This window comes from Apaloderma vittatum, unplaced genomic scaffold, assembly GCF_000703405.1.
Source record: "Apaloderma vittatum isolate BGI_N311 unplaced genomic scaffold, ASM70340v1 scaffold3149, whole genome shotgun sequence".
Taxonomy (NCBI): domain Eukaryota; kingdom Metazoa; phylum Chordata; class Aves; order Trogoniformes; family Trogonidae; genus Apaloderma; species Apaloderma vittatum.
In genome coordinates, this window is record NW_009733359.1 from 58,536 (window position 1) to 84,099 (window position 25,564).

The following is a 25,564-nucleotide window of genomic DNA, read 5'->3' on the forward strand; positions in this document are numbered from 1 at the left end:
GAATGAAGAATGGAAGGGGATGAGGTTTAAAATTCACACAGCAGTCATCATGAAGTCACTGACATCAGTCACTAAAATTTACTAAGGTCTGGTTTTTGCGGCTGAACAGTTTTCCTCCTCCTGTGTATTGGTCTAATGCTTGAAGAAAACAAACAAAAACTCTTCTGATCATTCCCAACTTCAACACTTGCAACAATTACTTTAATGTATTACTCTAATCAAAACAGAATTGCTCCCCTTGGCATATTTTAGGTATAGATCTATTTTAAAAGGTAAAAAAACCCCACACCTGCCAATACCATTGAATTAAAATAATGTGTGCTTATTTAGGCTCAGCCACAGAGTTACAAGCAATTGCATTCAGCTTGGTTTAAACAAAATAAAACCCAAAGAGTTAAAAACACAAGGTCACTTAACCTTCTTCCTGGATGATTTACTTTCAGTCAAAATTATAACGTTTTACTAAGCTATACCAACTCTGACCATACTAGGTAAGTGTCTCTGGCACAAGTGGTTTTCCAGAAGAAAAGCTGGTCTTCCCAACAGCTTTTTCTTCTGCTTCATCCTAAAGTGCAGAAACTGTGGGAAAGGATAACAAAACTTCCCATCCGTCACTGTGGAACTACTTCCCTTAGAGAGGCTAAGGCTGCGTGTATGCGGACATGCAATCTGTTCTCAAAGTCATAGCCAGAGAATTCCTCCTGGGAGGGAAATATAAAAAAGAAAACAAAAAAAGCATGTAACTATTAGCTTCCTTCATGTTACAATACAAAGATAATTTTACAAGTAATGCTTAAGAAGTCATGTTACAAAACAGACCAGAGAAAAAGGGCCAACTGGAGACCACATGTTGCAATAACTCTGCATTACCCAAAGTAACAGAATTATTACAGAAATTCCAAAGTTGGTGGTTTGGATCCCATGTAGTCTGAACAGCAAGTCGGAGCTTCTGCAGGTCCAAAAGCTCTACAATACCCCAACACACCCATAGCACAAACTAGAAGGAACAGATAAGAAATGGAGAGTTGTCATTTTCAACTTTCTGTAGCCAAGTCTTAGCTGAAAAACCTCGGCAAGGTTCAAATACTCCAGGAGCGGTCACGAATGTGGGCTCTGTGCTGTGATCGACCTAGAAACACATGCCTACATAACTTGTATACGTGTGTATCATACACAGGAACGCAGAGCTACAGGATAGCCTTGCAGATTATAGGTGAGGGACACCGACATTTAACATCCACACCTACTGCCCCAAACCCCCGAAAAGGCCACCTCATGCAGGCCCTCATCCCAGAAAGACAGATTTGAAAGTTTTTACCTTGGCTTGGAGAAGTAAGGTTCTGCCTCTTGGCACAGTCTACAAAAAGACAAACAGTGCATTAGAAATGTATTGCAAACCTTACAGAAAATATATCTTAAGTGTATGGCCTGGTCAGTCCGGAGTAGCATCTCTCATCTTGAAAACAAGGTACTGAGCAGATAAAACCCCAATTAGGAAACTAGAACTACTAGTGAGGCACCTGAGAAATGCAGTATTACATATTTCTAGTCTTCTACAGAAAAGGAGAAGTTACAGCTTTAAATGCAGGTTGCCACTGATGATTGTGAGCTACAACAATACACAGAGAAACAAAAAAGCTACAGATATGTGACGAATTAACAGAGTAATTTTTTGTTTATTAACAAAAGTTTAAGTCATCTATTTATAAAACAAGTTACTGGATTTTAAGTATAACACAGGTTGTTTCAGAAACCTCCATTTCAAAGTCCTAAGAAAAAATACATGTATTTGCAGACTAATATTTACTACTGAAAAGCTCATATTTTATTTCTTATCACACAGTACATTTTTATCTTAAACTTTACAAATAAATAATCAACTGCCTGGTAAGAGACAGAAAAATCAAAGTTTTTTTAATCAAATATATCTGAATATGAACATATGTATTTATAATGGTAAAACTACATTCAGTGCCCAAGGTATCTACCAAAAAAATTAATTTAAATCTGTAAACTTCTTGACAGAACCATACTAAAAATCTTAAAGACCTTGATTAGAACTAAGTTTAAAGTAACGAAAATCATTCAGGTGACATGGTAAATCAAACATGTAATTATGACTAATTTTAAAGCATCTTAGTATAAACGCATCATATATATATATATGTATTTTTTTATATATGTTGCTCAGGTCTTTAACATGCTCAGCCTCTTAGGTAATTGTGATTTATAAAATCCTATTCCCTTCTCTTTCTTAACCATTACAGAGCCTTCAAAAGATACCTCAGCCAGTAAATAAAATTTTCTGTAAACAGAATCCACTTGCCTCTAATTCTAGCCCTTGCTTTTACCCACCCCATCCCACTTTATTCAAGTCAAGCATCATTTACCTTCTCCATTGTCTGAGGCCACAAGAGGGAGTTTTCTGCACGTCCTTCATACACTAAGCGCTACTCCAGCTTCTCAGCACTGCTACAAGCTCAGGCTTCAAACACCCAACATGAGAAGTGCCTGGCTACTGTGTGCATGTACCACATGCAAAGCAGGGAGGAAGGAAGGAATGCTCCCACATTCTCAAAAATCTTCAGATAACTTCACTACCCAACACAAATTTTTATTCTTAAGAGACACTTGACATGATGAAATTTAAATGTGAACATGGAAAAAAAGGCAGCAGTTACATTACTGGAGTCAGACCTCCCTACCAGGCTACAAGGCCCAGTTCTAAGTTGTAGGGCAGAAGGGCTATAAAAAAAATAATTAAAAGAAACAGTTTTTTAAAAGTATTTCCTGGCTTTGTCCTTTGTCATGATAGTCCCTCTTCTCTAAAGATTTTTCCTCTCCTTCATTCTTTACATGGAAGGTTCAGCTCAGATGATTAAATCTGACAAGATGAAAATCAAATGAAAACAGAATCTTAAAATTAGGAGACGTTAACAGTCCGACTATACACTACACACGAGCGTGGGGGGGTTCAAGCCATCACCCTGTAACCGCTGCCCCTGGCTTGCAGCGTGATCCAGGAAGAGCCACACAAAGTGGCACAAGCTCCGAGCAGCAGCGTTATTACATGTTTAGGGAGGGAAATGGCACCAGGAGAGGTGTGGATGTTGTCCTTGAAGCCTCTCTGGGCTCCCCAGGAGGCAGGGTATGTGCAAAAAGACCTGAATGATCAACTGTATCATGAATCAAACCATTTGGATAGTCTAAAAGCCAAATGGATTATTTTCCTGTTCATCCTGAACAACAAAAACCTCACTACTCCAGGTGAAAGCCAAAATGCCAACACAAACAGCTTTAATGGAATTTAAATAACTGAAATTACTTTACTTATACACCCCCCACAACAAAATAATATGTTGGTACACGTGCCCTCAACCCAGCTAGGTTTCCAAGATGCACTGATGTGTGAGATTAGGAAGACATCTGTCCTAAAAGTGAGGATAAACAATCCCAAAGTAAAAAGACTTCTGACAAATACCATATTGTTCCAAATATAAGCTTGATCCCCAAAACATAGAGCCATTTTAGGAAAGCATCAAATTCTATTTGGAAAGAGTAATTATAGGTAAATTTTGGAGCTCAAACAGTACCCAGCAGGAAATGAAATATGTAAGCAAAGGATCCTAGGTGTTGATCACACTAAATTTCACAACAAATCCCTGCCTATGCAAGGCCTTTGCTGCCACCAGAAGCAGGAGCACTAAGGCAAGTGAAGGGGGGGGAAAAGTCTTTGTGTCTTGAGGGGCGACAGAATAATTTCCATCATAGCAGGATCCAAGAGGTCAAAAGTGAATCCTTCCTGGTGCTTCCTGGAGTAAAGCATGAACTAGCTACCAAAACAGTGTGGTGCTACACTCACCAAAATTCTTGCTTTACTGCTTTTTTTGCTTGCTGCAGGTTTGCAGACATGTTCATTTTACTGCTAGAGAAAGACATCACTAATGCTCAGGAACCTAACAACTGCCCTAAGGAATCTCACAAAGTCTGAGGCTCTGCTTTTTATGTAAAAACCCAGTAACAACAGAACAAGTCACAGCAGTGTTATGGACTGATAGAGGTAAGTACACCCTCAGAAGGTCCTTACAGCTCTTGACATTGAAGTATGAAAACACTGTTACTGAGAAAACTTCACGCTTCTTGGCTTGCAAAAAACCAAAGCAGTACGTTTCTTTATAGTAAGTATAAAACAAGTTTTAAAAACTTAACATATATTACCACCTACAAATTTTTGTTTTATTGTTTGTATAGTTGTGTATTGACTCCTTGCCCTAATTGTAAGAGTTTAAAAGCAGGTTATGCTGTTACCTCTGGATTGTCTAACAGAAGACAGCCAAGTTCATAGCAAGCATATGGCTGGACATATAAGTTGTTTTGACGGCACAGTTCATCTTTAGCAGCTCGTTGAAAGAACTATAAAAATTGAAGAAAAAAAAGAAACAGGAGATTGCAGCAATACATTAAAACTGACTGTGTGATACTTACAGAAAAATCCAGAAATACAATTCAAGTCTAAGTACTAGAAATTAGCCCAAAGGTAAACTGAGACTATATTAAAAATTTCCACTGGTAGATTCTTTGAGTAAGGACCCAGACGTTTTTGGCAACACTACTGTATCATGGCAAAATTGGATTTTTACCACATAATATATTGACTGTTTCACGAGTTTTCCAACTTCATACTGAAAAAAAGTTAGATCTAAGAAGGAACTTTAACATCAGAGACAAAATATCTGGATTATTTAAGACATGCTTGAGAGAAACAGGAAAATAAAGAAAAATAAAAGATTTAAAGCCATCATCAGCTCTCTTGCTGATTATGTGAATTGCATTCTATCTTGGGGAAAAAAATAATAATAAAAAAAAGGTTGTGCCTACAGATCAAAGCCAGGAGCAGTGGCAAAATTACTCTTTGGTATGTCTTAATAATGAAATCTTTCAGTGTCTAATAGGTCTGAAGGAGAAGCAGAAAATCTGTGCTTTGAAAGGTTAATCTTTGTTAGACAAAGTAAATCCAGCAGAGCAAGAACTTTTCTGTTCTTCTTCCCAGCTTCCCCTTAACTCTTGCTCCTACAAGCCACTTCAGCTGTGATGTTCATTCATAATAGCAAGTTACTTTTAACAATATAACAAAGACATGTTAAACTAGAATATTCAAAAAGAGCCCGACACACTCTGTTAGAATTCACAAAACAATCAATAGTAGTGAAAACTAATGACTCGCTTAACACTGACTGAACAGTACTTGCCGTTTAACAGAAAACCTCATAACACAGGAGAAATGGTGTAAATTATCATTTAACAACTTACCTGAATAGCATCTTCAGAATTTCCTAAGCATTTGTGTATGGCACCAAGAAGCAAATTCCTTAAGCCAACAGCTGACGAATCATCAACATCCTGACAAGCTTAATGAAAAGATTCCAGTAAACAAACAAGACTGATTGAAACCGTTTCTCAGACAAGAAGTGTAGTCTATGGTGACTTTTAGACTGATGATTAAATTTAACCAGAGAAAGGAGATGCTGGTAACATTAGTATAAATCAAAGAAATTTGGTGTCTTTTCAATACTACTCATTTTGTATGAAACTTGACAAGCAATTTGTCACTGAAGAGAACAACTCTTAACAGGAATGAAGGGGCTGAGGTCAAAGGCAGTTGCTCTTCTTACAAGGAGAATCCAGCTCTCTACTGGTCTTTGGGATTTTCGCTAAACTTAAACAACCAGCTCCTTCTGGTGTTAAGGGAAACTGGTTTTTCCCAGATACTGAAAGAAAAACACATAGTTTAAGTTACAAGGAGCACAGGGCAAGCAGGTCAGGCAAAGATGATTTGTTCTGAACTGAAGCCAAGTGATAGACACACAAAAAACCATCCAAGACTTAAAAATTCAGGGTATTTTGGCCTCACAACTCTCAGTGCTGGTTAAAGGATAAGGCTTATATGTCAGACCTTAGCTGGTCCACAGCCCAGAGACAGACTGCGCCTCAGCCCAGCAGCGCTCTCTTTCCACGAAGAACTGAATCACGACGTACGTGACCATCTCTAGATGAACTGGGCTCCGTTTTGTTTTAATCAAGCTCCTTAGAACCAGCTCTGTTAAATCAAGGCTTGTCCTACAAGTAGCCATAGCTCCTTTAAATTCACATTCTGCCTCATCTCATAAACCCTGCCAGTTCTTAACCAGCTCTGCATTCACAACACAGTTAAGCCGGAGCCCAAATAAGCCACCTATGAATAACTAAGAGGTGGCTGCATGAACTATCTGCACATTACCCAACACACAAGGCTGTCAACTTCCGCTTCTGTTGCAAGTCTTGAGTTACTTGACATTTCACTTACAGAGATACATGCGGATACAAATTAATCCCTTTATTTTTTAAGTCAACTTCTAGACCTGAAGAAAAGCCTGGAAACTAGCTCCAGAAAATTACACTCCAATTGTTCAAGAGAAGTGGAAGCAAGCAAATAAATAAATAAATAAATAAATCCTCTATCATCATTATTCTTGAGATACGCTTAAGGCGCAGCAGTAACACTCTCATTGTGCAGAAACTCTTCAACCAGGGATCACTGATGCAGACACATCTGTCAGCGTCATACTTACAGGAAGCTTATCTCTGAATTTCAATTTCTACTATTATTTCATATTTAAATGTGAACCACTGGCTAGAAGCTTATACAAGGAAGATCTACACTGCTTCTGAGTGTACGGGAGAGAAATACATACTCTTTACAATCTCTAAAGCTGACTGTTCTGAAGGCAAGTGACAGACAAAAAAACCCCTGAAACTTATTTTTACATAAATAAATCTAATTGTAATGCCTTCACCATTACCTTTGGGACTAGAAAACTAAGGATGCGAATGTAATCCACTGCCATCACAATAAATGGACAAATTATTTTCCATTAAAAACAGAATAAAACCTCACTAGTCCTGACTCTCAATTTAAAGATTGTGATTTTTCTAGCTTAACATAAAAATCATGTACAATTCCCTTATATCCTTTTAGAAGAAAACTGACATAGAATTGGTAGTTGCAATTTTTTTATTTTGTAGCTAGGTTTAAATGACTTAAATTTTTCTTAGTGACTATGAGCAGTAACTATCATGCTATTGTTTCATTTTAAACAATGGGCAAATGCAACTTATTAAAACTATATGCAGCAGGAAGTTAAACTTCTCCCAAAATCTATGAAAATTGAAATAAAAGAAGCATTAAGCTGAATCTTATTGCATCATTACTCGTTTGTTACTCGAACTGTTTTGCTATGACACATGTGTACAACTTTAAATTTTCATGCTACAACAATCAGCTACCCCACACAACAGAAGAAAATTACGCATCTCATTTTAAAAATTAAAGAAATAAATCAAGGAACCGTATTATACCTTGGCTCATATGCTGTAAGTTTGAGAGGGAACAGTTTGGAAGGGCTTTCCATAAGTACAGTACTTCAATGGATGCCAGGACACAGAGCTCTTTGGTCGGCATTTGTTTTCTAAATCTATCTGCCTGCGAAGTAGGGAGAAAGAGGGGAGACTTGTCACATGTTATTTTACAGGGAACACAATATATCACAAACAGCAATTCTAACTGTTTCCCAAAAGCATCCAACAATTTTATAAAAATAAACTCAGTGGTGACTTGGTTTAGAGACTTTAAAACTAAAAAGAAAAATATTTCAATTAATTCACTGGCTTACATACTGATCAAAATTAAAGCTTCCTTCCACGCAGCCTGATTTGTTTTATTGTATTTCACCACACCAAGTACACACTGACTGAATGTTGAAACAGTAACACCTGCAAAACCACCAGCTGGGAGGTATTTCCTAGACAAGTCCTAACTTTCAAAAAAGAACTAAGGTTTTGACAAAAAAGACAAGATAAAAAGGAGTTAGAAAGGCAAAGCTAGAAGGAAAATTACCAAAGCAACTACAGTATCATGTATTTTTATCTTTAATAATTACTTTAGCTGTAAAGCAAATAGCTAATTCCCATCTCCTTCGCTAAGTCATTAAAATACATGACACCACTGAATCCTTCCCACTAATCCTGCAAAAGCAACGCAGCAGAAAACAGATGCATCCTTCAGACAAGAAGACTACTAAAGAATCCAGCAAAATTACCAATTACTGTACCAAAACAAGTCAGTCTATGCTAAAACAAACCTTTTTCACTGAAAATTGTTCAATCTGATTGTTTTTTCTTTTGAAAAGCTTCTGAACCTCCTTGAATACATTCTGAGCCCCGCTGACATCACCAGTGGCTCCTTGACACACTGTAAGAACACAGAAACAAAAAAGATCTTAACACTGCTGGGATATGAAACAAGAAAAAAAAAAAGATTTAGATGCCATACAGTCACAGGAGAAAAGTACAATTCCAAAAAGGATCTAGACTGGGGATTTGGCAAACATGCCAATTCCAACTCTCTCAGGTACCCTCTGTGATTATTAACAATTCTGTACTTCTTTGTTGCACCCACTAAAGGAACTAATACCATCTGGTCTCTAAGGATTTATTCATTAAATCTTCGCATTACATGTTACATGACCTGTCACTACACTGACAATCATAATTGTACCTACATAGAGAGGGAGACAGAGGCAGGGAGAAAGTACTTAGGCACATGCATACATGTACATGCAAGCACACGTTACATAAAACCAAACAAAATTATGTAAGTCAGGTCTGGCATAAAGCTGCAGAAGCAGCAGGCAGTGTGGAAGGCACTATGTAGCCTAGTATATCCAACTCTTCTCGCATCACTGACTTATCACTTATACAACACACTGAATATACTCACCGGCTGTTAAATAAGCATAGTAGCACTGGGACCACCTGGATTCATTTTTAAGCCTTTCAAAGGATTCAAATGCATCTTTGAAATTCATTTCTATCATGCTGCACCAACCTAAAAAACAAAACTAATTTAACTTCAGAGAAATCACACTGATTGAAATTTGGTCTCATCATTACTGAAATACAGAGTCTGTTATGAGAGCCGGAGTTAGCGTAACAATTATACCAGTAACTGAAAAAATGATGACATATATTTAATAATTACATACATTTAAAGCTTGCTTTAAATTTACTAGGAAATGCTCAATTTTAAGATTCCATATAAAACACTGAATTCACTTCAGAGTAATAACAACTCTACACGGATACCAAAAAAATCTCTTTTTTGTTGGTTTGGTTTGGTTTTTTATATAGTGCACTTTGCAGTAAGCTGAAGCTTACAGAGCTACTTACTCCCTTATTCTTCTCCACTGTGATTAGACCCCTTAAGTAGACAAATTTAAAGCTTGAAGCAACATATCTTCTCCATACTACAGACTAGTACGAAGTTAAGAACATATAGCATATATTGCTATTGACAGAAGGAAATAAATACGTAATACAGGTCCTGCAAACTGTGAAGCTTCACTAGACTGATTAGTTTTAGGCACAGAAACGATGATTCCACAGATAAAACAGATTAATTTCAAATTTTAAAAATGTTCTGCAGGTGAATAGTTTGCCCTTGATTCTATAGTATACTCTCTGATTTTACATCATCTTGTATTTGCAGAAAATTAGGAAAAACTGCTGAATCCTACTTGCCCAAACAAGAAGATAGGATTATCACCATAATTCACTCAAGACAAAGGCCAGTCTCTAAAAACCTTTTTTAAAGTCCTAAAAAAAATATAAACCAGCTTGTTTACTGAAGTTGTTAGTCTAAACTTGAAAGTGAGCTATTTATAGTATAAATATACCCAACTTACCTATTTCATATAAACAGACATGTTGAATCTCCCTTTGGTCTGTTGCAAGTTCCAAAGCAGTATGAAATGAGGTCAAGGCACTATTGATTTGACACTAATAGAAGTGAAAGAAGGAAAAAAAAAAAATTCAGATGTCTGAAAACTAAAATTTGTGGATAATCTGATTTTAATAAAGAAAACATTCAAATTTCTGTTAATAGATATTTAAAAATAACTATTTGGTTAACAAAATTGAAGTGTCTTTCAGATTGCATTTGATTAAAGATGCACAACATCCCACTGTGAGGAAAACCTCAAAATTTATTTCGGACTCCAGACTATTTTAAATGAGCTAAAAACCCACCCGAGAGCTAACAGTTTGAAGAGGAAGGGCTAACGTTAATTCAGGATACCAGGTCCACGTTGCAATTCCTTTGGCCAGCTTCCCTCCTCCCAGCTCTCTCAACCTCATTGATTTGAATGGAAGCACAGGCAAATTATGACAAAGTCCTTGTTTACAATAAATGAGTATCTTAGAGGTTTCATAGTGAACAGATTTTTCCATATATTTCATATTCATGATATACAAAACAAAAAGCCAAGTTATAAGAGACAAGGGAAGTAAGAATCACTAATACAAAGCAATTTAAATGAATTATTTAAATGAAACTTTGGACAAGAACGCAAAGTGTTTGATTACAAGGTACTAATCATCATTTCCACGAAGTGCAACAGCAAAACTTAAAGTATATGGTAAGGAACTTGCATTCAAAGTCATATAAAAAGAGAAATGAGGATCACTACAAAGTTTAAAAGGAGGGAAGGGTATAGTACAGGAGTTTAATAATGTAATAATGATCACTAATAACTTATAGCCAGCTCATATAATCTCTTAACCTTAAAAATTAGTGGCTGTATTTCTTCTATTAAGTTCAAAATTCATTGGTTTTGTGCAGTAAACTTCTGAGTAATCTCATTTCTTCTCTCATTAGTCATTTCACCTTTTAAAGTCAAATATTTTTAGCATTTGCCAATAAAGTTCAGCTCTCCACACAATAAAGGCATCTAATGTTTAATTTAATTAATTTTGAGTTATTTCACCTTTCTGCACATCCCTCAGTAACCACTTTAAGCAAGAGTTAACAGAAAATTCATAAATGCTGCATGACACATACGGAGATAAAAAGGCTTATGAGATTAAAAAAAAATACTTTGATAAATTCATAAGTTACCAATAGCTTAGCAAAAAGGGGCTGACAGTTTTGTAAGAACTAGAACAACAGTTCTTTTGACTACCTTAATTTCTAGTTTTCCCAGTCCAGGATGGGATTTCTCCATAACAATCATCACAAAAGGGTGGATGCAAATCAGTATTTAGTTAGTTTTATTTACAGACACACTATATATCCCAATATGGCTTACACCCACTTTAATACTGTTCCTGTATTTATTGTCACATACAATTATAAATTTATGCAACAGAAGAATCTTTAAGCTACTCCTGCTGCCTAAGCATGTAAGTGGAAAAAAAAACAACCTTGAAAAAGCAAACTTGTCATCTACACAAGCATAAATCAATTCAGAAATTCCTGTCAGTATTTGCAGTGTTGTTATGTTCAGGCCACACAAAGCTCTAAAGTGATTTTATTTGATTTTGCTCTTTGCCTCATCACGGAAAACTGCTTTAGTTGCTAAGGAACAATTCAACCATAAATCATATATATTACATGAAGGCAGCACAACTGCCAGCAAAGGCTTCTACAGCTGTACCACTATAAACACTGTACACTAAGAAAATAAAACAGTGATTAGACTAAGATGCTTGTTAGCATGATAGAAGAATATATTACATAAAGAAAGACAGGTGAGTTACATTTACCCTCAAAATTACCCAGGAGCCTGAGCAACGTACTCCCTGCTTACTTCAGCAGCAGCACATGTCTCCACTACACTTTACTCTACTGATGCTCCATTACCTCAAAATTACCTCCTGGAAAATAAGTGTTAACGACCCCAGTCTTAGAGAGAGGGGAAAAAACCAAGCAAATAAACAAACCAACCCCCAACCCTCCCACAGCTTAAGACTTTACCTTTGGGCTAAGAAGTTTAGAAGTCCAGTAAATCTATGCTTTGAAAGCTTCTCAGAAAATAAAGAAATCTAAATATTTAGTCCTCTACAAAGACACTTTGTCTTCTTAAAAGCTAACCTACCTAAACATTTGAAAATATAAAAGACTTATTTGCAGGGCATGGTATTCCACACAATGGCAATTGCAGGGGCTGCAATGCCATACACCAGCCTGGGACTGCACATGAAATACTGACCACCTAGCAATATACAAGTCTAGCTAGATGAAAACTCAGTCTTATATAATCCATTCCTCTAACTGTCTAGATCTCAGAAGTGTTTTAACATCCGCCTAAATCTTCCTTAAGCATCAAGCTCAGCAAGTATGTTTTGGAGACATTTTTAGTAATCAAAAATTCAGTCAACTCCAGGGATTGTGATAACATGCTGGAATATGAATTTATACTCTTAATGTTAATTCTTAAAATAAAATAATTACTGCTTCAGAGAATGATCAGGAAGAATTATAAAGTCCCCAAGAGTCTACAAGTATAACACCACGGCTGACACCTAAAATTGATGTTCTTGAGATTCAAAAATATACATATACACACAAAGACATACACTTCCAATTCCTTCAACAGACATCACTCATGCCTCTTTTGGAAATAATACAAGGGGAAGAAAAAAAATAAAACGTTTAATCCATAAAATAAGTTCTTCACTGTGAGGGTGGTGAGGCACTGGCACAGGTTGCCCAGAGAAGTTGTGGATGTCCCCTCCCTGGAAGTGTTCAAGGCCAGGCTGGATGGGGTGTTGAGCAACCTGGTGTGATAGGATGTGTCCCTGCCCATGGCAGAGGGGTTGGAACTAGATGATCTTTAAGTTCCCTTCCAACCCAAACCATTCCAGGATTCTAAAATGTGTAACATACAGATCTACGTAACCACAAAGAGGGCTTAACCTCCATGATCCCCCTGTTTTACACTGAATATGATATATACAGAGTGGAACTCTTTGCTGGTCAGGTTTGGATCACCTGTCCTGTCCACTTCTCCCTGGAGCAGCGATCCTTTTTGCTTCCTGGCAATCCTTCTACTTCCCAGCACCCCCAGCGTGTCACACAAGTGACCTTGGTCACTAGAGGAGCAAGTATGAGCAAGAGCCTTTCTGCATACCAGTCCCTGGCAATAACTATAAACATCAGGTGTTATCACTGCCAGAAGCAAACACTGTCTGCAAAATTACGCTGTTAACTCCACAAAGTGCAGCCTCTTAGAAGAGACTGAGCTGGAAAGTCTAATCACTGAACAGAATTGGTTCTGTTCAGTTCAAACCAGGATATTGCGTTATACCTCTATGGCTCCCCACATGAAGCTATCAATCTATTAACTATTTCCGAGTGGTGTGATTTGTACTACTTACGTATCAGATGGAGATTTGTAAAAAGTGTTGCTGATTACGAAAAAAGGAACAGGAGAAAAAAAAAGAGAAAGTAAAACTGCAAGCTGCAAAGCCAAAATACATAAGATTCAGAATACTACCTTTTACTCTGCCCTCTGCCATGCTACCACCAGGTCCGTCTTTCGCTACAGGCCACAAAAACACACTTGGACAGTCTAAGTCACAGTTCCAAGAGAAAATTGGTATTTATTAATGTAATTATAATATTAGACAACACACATTTAGCAAATGGCTGGCAATATTTTTATTTTCACAGTAATAAGAGAGGCCCAAGGGTATAGCTAGAAACTCTGGATTTCAGACCAGTGGGTTTCAGCAGCTATTACACTAATTACATTTTTAAGTACTCTTTAGGCACAAGTCTAAAACATTATTCTTGCTTGGTTTTAGTAGCTTAATGAAACATCTTTATCGGCTTTAGTGGAAAGTATTTCAAGGATAGAAATAGTCAGACATTCACAAAAAAGTGAGGCTGGACTACACACCATACAACCACAAGTCAAGCACAGCAATAGTTATGTCCTTAAAAACAGCTTAAGTGAATTATGCAAAAGTCAGGAAAACGCTACCTTTAATAAACAGTCTCTTAACCTATTCAAAATAGAAGAGACATTTGATCAACCTACTAATGCAACCTTTAACTTTCTGGTGCACTTTGATTCCAGCTTTCCCAGATCATCCTCGTCTCCTTTCCCTTAACTCATTAAGTACAATAGTCTCCAAATGCTTTCAAGCTTTAGGAAAAAAAAGTTGAAAGGTAATTTGGTCCACACTTACAGTACCTGTAAGGCTACTCCTTCGAAAACTGAAGTCCGTTAAGGCTTTGATTGACTAATATTCATATACTCTTTTTGGTGAGCAAAGCATTAAACAGTCACATGCTCCTCATTTGTCTTTCATAGCACTGTCACTGTGAAATCTTTCTTTCTCCTTGACTGCCTTTCCTGGCAATCTTCTCCTTTGTCAGATTTGTGTATCACTGTCCAGTCTTGCATTACTGCTTCTGCCTTTTGAGCAGTTTCCCTGCCTCCAGATGTCCATGGCCGAACTATGTTGCTTATTGTTTCTTTTTCTCCATAGAAAACGAAAACCAGACACATGCAGATACATAGGTGTATGCAGACTTGCTAACAGAAGCCAAGTTCAATGGATGGCTTTAATACAAAGCCTCCAATGACCAATACTGATCTGTACTTCCAGAACACACAAGCTCTTCTGTATAACAATATATAGCTGCCTTTCACCTATGTAAAATTAACCTTTATCACAGAACTGTTAAAAGATGATAGCTATTAAAGACTAGAAAATACATAAGCTTAACCTCAAGGTATTCTTTTAAGTGCCTGTAGGCTAAAGCACAGGCTTCCCCACCTCAGTACGTCATCTGAAAATAATATTCCTGTACCTGGCAGTAAGAAGTTAAACCTACCTGCATATTAACAACTTCAGGGAAGGCCATACGAGCACTTCCCAGGCTTTTCAGGACCTCTCCTCACCCACCTTGGGAGATGAGGCAGAAATTACAACTCAGCATAGACATTTTGTAATCTAACAGTATATACGTACTTCTGGTTCAGAACGTACCAAGGATACTGCAGAGACCGACGCTCAGATTTGAGAGACACATAACCACACAAATATCATGCAGAAATCCAGTGCTGCTCCCCATGCCATTGCCACCAGTCACACATTTGCCTTCACTATTATGTCAACATTTGAACAAATTAAGCTTCCAAATTCCTAATGGAGCCTGCAGAAGAGTCTTGAGACATTAAACCAAAGCATTTAGACGTGGAAAAGCCTCAGTGATACGGTACCACTTAGAACAAAGCAATGATGGGGAAAAAGGGCTCCTAAACGGAAAAGCTGTCACACAAAAGAATACATCAATAGCAAAGGGACATTGTAATTCCTGTTAGCAGCTAATAAGCTTTCAGCTGACTAAGGGTATGGCTACATCGCATAACACACAGCATTCTGCCCCCCTAAGCGAACTTCATTAACGTGGCTTTGCTGCCTCTGGTACAAGTTAATTGACTTGGAGCTAAACTTCAGTACCAAGGTCATCCAATGCACAAATATCCTAAGACACGTAAGGAACCCTCCTTTGAAACTGGTACTCCAGAAAGGGACTGGCTACACAAAACTGACACTCATCCCAAACCTATCCTCTGTATTTACACATAGAAACATATACTCAGTTTTTCAACAACTTATATTCATACTCTTGACCTATCCTGCTCTTAAGTCAGAAGAATCAGTTGTATTTTACTCCTCATTACACTGACCGTTAAAAAAACGTTCCAAATACAAAGTCACACTCTGGAAATCTACACTGTCACATCTTTAACTGCACTTCTATTCACTGCATAGCTATTCCTAACCAATTTGAGTTTTACCAGAAGAATGGAACATCCATATAATTTAACAAAGAGGATTAATATCTTTCCCCACTCAGAAAATAGCAATACTTCCCAAAGACTGACAGCTTGCCTTTGACGGTGTACTTCCCCAAATGCACCATTGCTCTCTCAAGGATAGCAAAAAAAGGAACAACATGCATGTTCCATGCAAGAATATGCCTGCAGAATCTGACAGGCCACCAAACCCAGCCTGTCCCTCCATTCTGCTACTCCTCCCTCAAAATATTAAGTTGCAAATCCTAGCAAAGAATGATGACCACTAATGTTAAGATCTGGATTAGTTCTTGTAATTATGACGCTGAGATGCAGGGTTTGAATGTTCTGGGCTTGTGTTTTTGTGTTGGATTTTCTTGTGAAGGTAATTGCTCTGGAAATATTCTGGTCTGATATAAGCACCACCTAGGAGCTGAGCAGCTTAAAATACTCCTCGGCATCTCATATTATCACAGATTCTTAAAGAATAACACAGCCAAAAAGCATGAGGCTGCGGCAGAGTTTGAGTAACACTCTGCAGCAGCATTTGCAAACACCACTTTAGCAAATACATTTCTGCTTGAGTCAGAGCTCCCCCTTAGCAACAGAAAACATCCCGGTTTGACCTCTTACAAGCAAAAGCAGTTATTTGAGGGAAATTATTGCAGAGAATTAGCTTTATGTGAACACTGCATAAAATGAAAAGGGGAAGAAAAATGCTATGCACTCAGCAAAAACTACCTAGAATTTAGCTTGACCGGCAAAACTGAAATAGCTACTAATACCACAAGAAACTTAAGAGTGACCAAAAGCACTTGCTTTTAGCATAAAGCTACAAATGTATCATGTCGCTGAAAAAGAATTTCAAAGTGACATTAGTTAGATAGAAGTAGTGGAAGAGCAGGTTTGGCATGCGAACTTGAAACTAGGAAGGAGTTAATCCCTTTCCCCTTACTTGTCTTTCCATGCATCCATATCTTTAGCCACAGTTTGCTGACACTTGCACAATTCATTCATATCAGAAAACCAGAAAATAACAAAGGATGGTGAGGAGACATCAGTCAAAAGGAAGTAAACATGAAATACCTCTAATCGCTGTATCCTACCCTTGAAGAACATGAACAGAGAAGAATTTGGGTAGGCAGATTCTTTTTTTGCGAGAATTTCTTTTGCCTCTTTCAATCCTGCTTTGTTGTCGCTGCCATCAAGGGCAAAAAAGGGACGAACAACCGTGTGGTACCATAACAGAGCTAATCTAAAAGAAACATAAGAGTATAAAGGATTACAGTTCGTAAACAGAAGCTGAAGGATAATATTCTACACAGGCAGATTTTTAAATTATTCTGAAAAATAAAGATACAAATCTTTTCTTATACAAATTGGCTTTAAAACAAAAACAATACTATTATTGTCATACACCAATGCACTCCTAAACTGCACCTGAACATACAATTCAGTGCACATTGCCCAAAGCTAAAGAAAGAAGTTCCTAGCATCAAAGCAGTTGAGCCTTTAGAACCCTGTAGATTTAAAAAAAAAAAAAAGAAGAAAAGAAAAAAAAAGAAAAACTTGTTCATTAGAGGGGAAGAAAAACCAGACCAAACCCAACAATTAGACTAAACAGACATCAGCAGACACACTTGAAATCAATGTCAAAAAGAAATACATTCAGCGCTCAAAAAGGCAGACACCTACATGACCTAAATCATTCCTGGAAACAAGGGCAGAGCACAAAGGCTTCCAAGACCACCTGGAAAAGGAAACACTCCCAAAAATATAATTTTTCTTCCCCAGAAAGGGGAAAGATCAAATCAACAGGAACCTTTAATCTTAAACTTTCTTAACCAGTGAGAAATTCAATTCTTCTCCTCAAGCAGGAGAGGCTTTAGCTCTGCTGCCGATGTTTCAAAAGTGACATCTGATGGTACCTGCAGTACACCCAGTTAAAAAAAAAGCATTAATTTGGAGATAATGGAATAGTAAACCCATGTACGAGGGGGGTTTACATTAGGTCTGGCTAAACCTTACCTCATAAAAGACCTGAATGCAGTATGAAGGCCTGGTATAAAGAGCACACAAAAAAGACTCCTCTAAAGAAACTATAACGGAGCCATAATTTACTCAGATGCTAAAATTGAAAATAAATTGGAAAATATCTTTGGCCAATAGTAAGGATAAGTAGCTAAGTGAGATCGACAACTCGTACAAAACAGTGCGTTCACCATAGTGGAGAATAACTCAGGTAAATTTACTCAGCCTTCAGGGAGTACTTTTATTTACTCTGCTGGCTTATAAATGACCAGACATTAGAACAGCAGGTACTGAAGGATACAGCGAAATACTGACACAAACCGCAAATACATGTAAATAACTCACAGCAGAGAGATCTCATACACTAAGTAGTGATGAATTTACTAAACTGTGGCATGTTAAACAACAACTTGCAAACAACTTTTACCTGTTGTTGTTTCCTTTAAAGCAACACGACTGGTTTTGACTTTTTTTTCAGTTACTTACTTTTAGTACTAAGTTATCTACCAAAGCATTTCAATATAGCTACTCACGTAGCTAAAGGGGCCTTCATGTCCTTACTTTCACTTGCATACATCAGTGAAGAAAGCCCCTGTAGGCGGTCTCCAGGAAAACCCAGCAGGTTGATGATTTTGAGCAGGTTTGGGGGCACCATGGATATGCAAAGATGAAAAAGTCCATATCCAAAGCTAACAGCACCTTTCAGTCTGTTTAGCGAATCCTCCGTTACACCTTCTGCAGCAATATGATTATCATTTGCAGCATCAGAAGTTAAGGATTCCTGAGTTGTTTTCTTCTGATAAATTTCCTGAAGTGTATTAATGTCCGTATAGCACTTATTGTAAATTTTCCAGGCTTTTCGCAGTATCCACCCACCTTTTATGTACGCTAAAAATCAAGGGGAAAAGAAATATTTCAAGGACACATTTCAGAAGTGGAACATAGCAAGTATTAAATGCTAAATCTTTGGATGCTCTGCCTATTTGCATAATCTTATTATATAAAGGATTTTTTAAGAGCTATGGTCCTCTCAAAGATATCTTTCATCCTGGGCACCACAAACTTAAGTGCTTTTCAACTATTCACTTTAAACCAGCATGCAACACAAAGGAACTTCCCTTCAGCTACGTAGCAATACAACTGTCAAAGAAATAAAAGGAATCGAAAATGCTGGATTCTGCTCCACTATTGAGGGGGGCTGGAATGGCTGCCTGGCAAGCAAAGAGAAGCAAAGCTCAAGAGATTACAGCTCTGAAACTCGAATGATGTTAAAAGACAGTTGATGGGAAAAAAATAAGAAAACCCCTTCCTTTGGGTTATATAATAAGATTTTCAACACCATTCCCCTTCCCTTCACATCAACATAGCACCTTAAAATTTGGGGAAAAAAAATATAGGAAGAAAAGCATAAATTTTGTGGTCTTAAAACAGTTGCCTAACTTCCTCAATTTCAAATGCAAGGTGAGTATCTAAATTTCCCTAAAAAGCTGGTCTCAAGTATTCTCATGAATGAGAGAATGAGAGAATTCTCAGTCTCATTACAGTCTTTACAAGAGGGTAAAGAAAGGCATCAAAAGATGAAGATGTCCAATTTGCCTATTTACACAGCATTCTTATTACTTATAGTATAGCCTTGGATCATAGTAAGTGGTAAATAGAATACAAAGACAAAATATATTTGTGTGTATATATATATATATATAATGTGTGAACTGTAAAAGCAGACACCAGCATTTCACCTATGATGGAGCCCTGAGAGTTAGAAACTGCAGTGACAAAGGAGTTAACTAAAAATGAGAAAAAATAAAAGCACAGTTATAGCAGCAGTGTTCTAAACAGGTATCACCCAATTTACAGAGATCAGTGCTGTAACTGATGCCAGAATTAGATCATAACAGGTGGGGTGTGTCAAAGAAAAAGAAAATGCTATTAATACCAAAACACTCTTTATAAGCCTTTGACATCTTTGATAAAATCCTTCCAATTTAAAAAAAAAAAGAAAAAGTCACCTTTCACTAAAAAGTACTATCACAGAGTAGGCTACCTCGTTTTGGATTCTTTGTGTATGAATTAGGAATGAAGCTACTCTAATAGTCATAAGAAACCACAGTGAGAAATACTGCAAAATTTGTATTCAGCTGTGGCAGAAGAGTTCCGTCAACATGAACTCAAAGTATTAAAAAACTAATCCTCTATCCTGAGTTCCATATTAAAGTGTTATAACAAAAAAATGTAAACCTCTGCCATGACTCAGCTGCATTACAAGACTATCATTACTTCAAGTTGAAGCAATTAGGTCACTTTTTGGCTGCACAGAGTATTTTAAAGTTACGTGGTTCACCACAAGATGAACGCTCACACAACTATGCATCGCAATGCAGCCGACAAATAATAAGGAAGACCCCACATTTTACTTTTCCTACAGGTAGTGTTTTGCTAATACCTAGCTACTGTATTCTGATGCATGTATCAAATGGAAAGGATATGATGTGGAAAAAAAAGCACAGCTTTAGGCTTCCCTCCATCAGTGTGCTAACACCACAGAATAACCTTAATAGATTTGATACACTAAGAGAAAACAATCTAACAAATTAAAATAATGAATTTCTGACTTTTTAAATGTAAAAATTAAATCAAGCCCAATCACTGAGGTGACTTTCCAGCATGATCTTCTCAAAGTAGTCACACACATGACAGCAGTGGTAAATACCAAGAAAAGGTAGTTAAATATTGTTGTGGGAAGTTAATGTGAGTTGCCATGTTACTAAATTTATGATGAAACTGTTTGTTATACATCCATGAGGGTGGAAAATTTAAAACGTGTTAAGCATATGAGAAAGCAGCTTGCGTGTCATCATATGCTTCTTGTCAAATTGTTGCAGGAAGAAAAACACAAGAAATTTTTCACCTATCCAGAGATCAGACATATTTGTCTGCCTCTTAAGAATCTCCTTTTCTTTTTTGAAATTACATTCATTTCGATAATCCAGTTGCAATTTCTGTACAGAAACATGATAAAAAACATTGTGTACTTTTAAATAATCAGAAAGATAACGTACTCAAAAAACTGAAATAATGGACCCAACAGTTCCGCAACAGCAGTAACTAGCAGTTGCTGAGATGGTGTTTAATAGCTTGAAATTTTAACTAAAGATTTCAGGTACATTTTTTACTCAGTACAGTAACCCAAATATACTGCACGTTCTGCAGTACTCTGCTACCCACTTCAATTCTCTGAGCAGCAGACAAGGAAGAAAAGGGAACAGACACCACCCTCAGTTACAGCATCCAACCCAGTTACGCAGCTGCAGAATACATACAGAAAGATGTAAAAAGCTTCAAAAAAACCTTTCCACAAGGAAAACCCCAGAACTGCATCAAACATAGTAAGAAAACCCTTATGCAGCACTACTCACACAGCAGACAGAAATATCCCCTGAATTTCTGCTAGTTAGAACCAAACACATTCTTGATGCCATGGCTTGGAAGAAACAGACCGTGCACATCACAGATAACATTATGTACTCGACAGAAGATGTTAGTGTCATTTTAAATAACCTGAATGTTATTTCCTTGATTCAGCTCATCAGTAGGGTTTTCGCTGACAATCTGGTCTGACTCTCATCTCTTCATCTTCATTGATTTGCTAAGAACCTGGGACTACACTCACTTTGTATACGACCTACACCATATTTTCTATAAACTCATAGATGAAAGCACACTTTAAGATCATGCAAGAGCTGCAGGAAGGTAAGTGAGCGTTAGAAACAGCTTCCCAGCTGCGACGAGGAGGTTTGTATTCAATACAACAGGATTAACCTCCTTGGCATGCAAGGATGCACTTTGGTGACCAGAGAGTAAGAACTGATTCAGCAGTTCCATCTTCAAAACACTTAATTTAAAATGACTTTCACTAGCAGTCTGTCATGAACTTAAAGCATATAGGACATTAGGATTTTCCCTGTGGCCCAGACTTAGAGTGTCTTTTATCTTGCAGGCCACACAAAGCATACAAATGCTCTACCCCTATTCATATCAACGCCTCAAATGTCTCTGTGGGAACACGCGAAGGATTCCAACCTATCAAAGGAGAATCAAGTAAATATGATTATTGGTATGAAAAAAGCAGAAAGCTGTAAACTGAACCAAATCAACTCATTTTATGATATTACTATCTACAAAAAGGTAGAATAATACCTCATCAAGTGTACCAATCTTGGAATGTTTCAAATGGAACTGTACCTTTTCTTACAAAACAGCCATCTTCACTGATAGTAATACTGCCACTTTATGATTAGGCTTTATTAAAAAGATATCATGCAAAGAACATATTTAATCATTAAAGCCACAGCACACCTGATAACTCTTGTTTTACAAAGGAGAGCACAGCCAAGTAGACTTGACAGTCAGCTACAATTATTTGTCTTTGTAGACGATCTATCATGGACAGAGTGGATTTTCGTCCATCAACCTGTTTGGAAAATAAAAACACAGAGCACAGAAAAATATTAACAAAGATAACACCGAATACTAGTCTAAATCTGACAAATCAATAAAATCCAAAATTAACTGCAAGTGGTAGCGTCAATTCTAAATTAATTCATTTTGAAGTGCAAAGCTATGCTAAAACGTCTTTGACAGGTCATCAAGCAAGTTCCTACTTAGTAGAAGGGAAAAACGTACACGTGTACTATCGACCACTTTTCTACAAATACTCAGAACAGATGAGAATTTCTTTTGATTATTACTAAATGAATGAGACATACAACTAAAAATGTCACATAGGAAGAGCACAGAAACGAGTGGCAGGACAAGTGGCAGGGAAATACAGCACCTCGTAAGAGCAGAGCTGTGTATGTCACGTTCAATACTTCTTATCACATAAAGCTAATATTCAACAGAAATGGCTTCTTCTGCTGTTGATCTGCTGTGCCACACTAAGCAGGCCAAACTCACTGGAAACTTCTACATTATTAAACAGTTCTCAATCTGCATACTTTATTCTTCCTTCATTATTTAAGAGTGAAAAAATCTAAAAAAAGGAAGGAAAATTCCCTAGGAGTATGCCTGGCACACAGCACTAAGCAGCCTCAACATTAGACCTTTTGAACATTATACTAGAGGATGTATGAATTAAAGTTAGCCTGAATTAGGCTACAAGCTTCCTGAAATCATTTCAGTAGGTCACTAATTGGAGGTGCTAAGAAAATAATTACTGAAATCAACACAACCTGTTGCTTTAGAAGAGGAATTATCTGACTCTGCATATTTTACAATAATTAGGAAATGCAAACAAAATATTTGACTTAATTTCTAAATTTATTGTTAATCTCATCTGCTCTTCACATATCAAAAAATCACCTACTGAAAATAAAAAGAAGTTTCCAGAAATTTTTATCCAATCAATAATTCTATATTTTACAAATAATATTCTTACATTCTTTTTAATTTTATTCTTGATTGTTTCTATCACTCCAGCTTCTTCACTTTCACAAAGTTTCTCCGTAGCCTTTAAGTCATCACATGCCAGTTGCATTTTCTCTTCTTCAAATGTCATCATGGCATTCTACCAAAACCCAGATTCAGATCATAAAAATCACAAGTATTTTTATTTCTGTAAAAGCTTTAGGATAGTATGCTTTCATAAAAACTTGACATTAAAACTTACTTAAAAAAAAGGATTAACACACACACATCAGTACACATACTTCTACAGAGAAACACCAAATTATCTATCTGAGCGTGCTTTACCAAAATTTGAAGACAAATCATAGCATGGAATCATAGAATGGCCTGAGCTGGAAGGGACCTCAGAGATCACATAGTCCAACCTCCCTGTTGTGGGCAGGGACGCCACCTCTCGACTAGACCAGGCAACACATGGGGACTGAGTGGGAATCGAACCCGCGACCTCGGTGTCAGTCATTGGTGTCAGCACCGCACTCAAACCACTCAGCTAACCCGGCCCCTAAATCAAAACATACTAAGTCCTTCCAGCTCGGTTCCCATGTGTTGCCTGGTCTAGTCGAGAGGTGGTGTCCCTGCCCATGACAGGGAGGTTGGACTAGATGATCTCTAAGGTCCCTTCCAACCTAGGTCATTCTATGATTCTATGATTCTAACCCCTTGTCCTAAAGCTTCATATGCCATCAAACTAAATGTGCTGTCACATTACATTAAGCAGAAGAAAAAAAATCATATAAATTCATTTTCAATTATTGTTATATAAGGCACAATGTGCATCTGTGCAGGTACTGCTTTTACACAGCTCACTGATATAAATAACCGGACTCCAAAGCCAGTAACAAGTAATAGCTACTGAATTTTTCAAAATAATAACCACAGTTCCTATACATGTAGGAAGAAAAAAAAAAAAAGAAAAAAAAATAAAAGCATCAGACTCTCAGACTCCAACTACTGCTGAGCCAATTTAGAAAGAATTTCAGGACAAGTAACTTCTGTTCTTGATGCTTTATTAAAGGAAAGCTCTGAATGACACCGGCACACAAAGTGCTGCTGCTATGTTTAGAACAGTAGCTAAGCAAGACACTTTCAAGATCCACTGATGCTGCACTGTGATATTACGCTGCTTCAGCGCTTCAATTCATCAGATAAGCAAGCCCCAGAGAGTCTCTCTTTCCTTTCTTCTCTCCACTGACTTAAAAGCTAGCATATGCCCCAGGAGGTTTCCTAACCAATATATTTCTCCATGTTGCACAGACTACAGACACCAGAGAGAATTCAAATTAAGTTCACTTACAACTTACCTATTTCTGGCATATTACAATAAACTCCGTCTTTAAAAAGAGTATCTTAGATCTGGTGTGATCTAAGTTTAAGCAGCAAAGTCAGAATAAGGACAGTCTAATAAAAAATACGATCCAAACATTTTCTAATATACCTGCTCAGTTTTTATATAAGATATCATCATTTTTGATACATTAAAAGAAGGAAAGCATTTAACAGACCTAAATAAGACTCTTCAGTCAGTCAATATTCTCAGCTCTCATATATTCCAAAAGGAAGCAATATGAACGGACTGAACAACTTTCACCCAGCACTATGGATGGGGAAATTTTCAATAGCAAAAGTTATCAGGAAAATGGCATTTACGAGTATTATTAAAATAACACCGCTACTACTCATTTAAGAGAGAGTTTTATTATGGCTCTTTTAATGGAACACATAAATATTTCATACATTTGAGAAGCTGCATCACAGAACCTTTACTTTCTATTTAAATCGTGTAAGTAAACAAGTTATATAAAACATAATGACTTGTTTTCTAGCTGCATTTAATCTAAACTAATCTAAAATTAAGTCTCATAAAAAGAAAAAAAATTTTAATTGTTATGAGCACACACATGTACATATAAACATTAACCACAGAATATGTATACTTTCTGCTCTCATTTACTCACCAAAAAACTGACAAAGCTGGCTCCAAAACTCATTAACGGGCTATGGTTTCTGTAAAAAAATCCAAAATATAGTTACTCTATTTGCACATATTTCCCATGGTAAAGATTAATGTTGCATTTCTTGATCTTAACTTACACATCTGTAAATAAATCTTGTTTATTTTTGTATCAAGTTACAAACAGACGTGTCATTCTGGAAGATATAATGGAAAGAGAAAGCCAGAATTGTGGTCCTTTATACTAAATTGAATATATTAAAAAATATATCTTTTCAAGTATTCAGCTGTAAATTATTCTTTTAAAGAAAAAAACACTAATACATTCAGTACAGGTTAAAAAAAAAATTAAGAGCTATAGAAAATTACAAACCTGCTAATTCTATTCTTGAAATCTATCACTGCAATTTTGACTTAGCAAACTGTTAAT

The 25,564-nt window shown here is 36.9% G+C and overlaps 1 protein-coding gene across 1 annotated transcript; it reads right to left on the minus strand.

Annotated features, from left to right (window-relative positions):
• Positions 1-368: 368 nt before the first annotated feature.
• Positions 369-25,186, minus strand: TTC39C (tetratricopeptide repeat domain 39C). The gene is made up of 13 exons (XM_009875842.1): positions 25,139-25,186; positions 23,155-23,283; positions 22,074-22,188; positions 18,251-18,605; positions 16,773-16,941; positions 9,780-9,873; positions 8,816-8,923; positions 8,178-8,287; positions 7,396-7,519; positions 5,311-5,408; positions 4,309-4,413; positions 1,319-1,357; positions 369-701 (listed from the first exon to the last, which is right to left on the minus strand). Exons 1-13 carry the CDS (start codon positions 25,169-25,171, stop codon positions 612-614), a joined length of 1,569 nt encoding a protein of 522 aa, XP_009874144.1. The 5' UTR covers positions 25,172-25,186; the 3' UTR covers positions 369-611.
• Between the last annotated feature and the right edge of the window lie 378 nt (positions 25,187-25,564).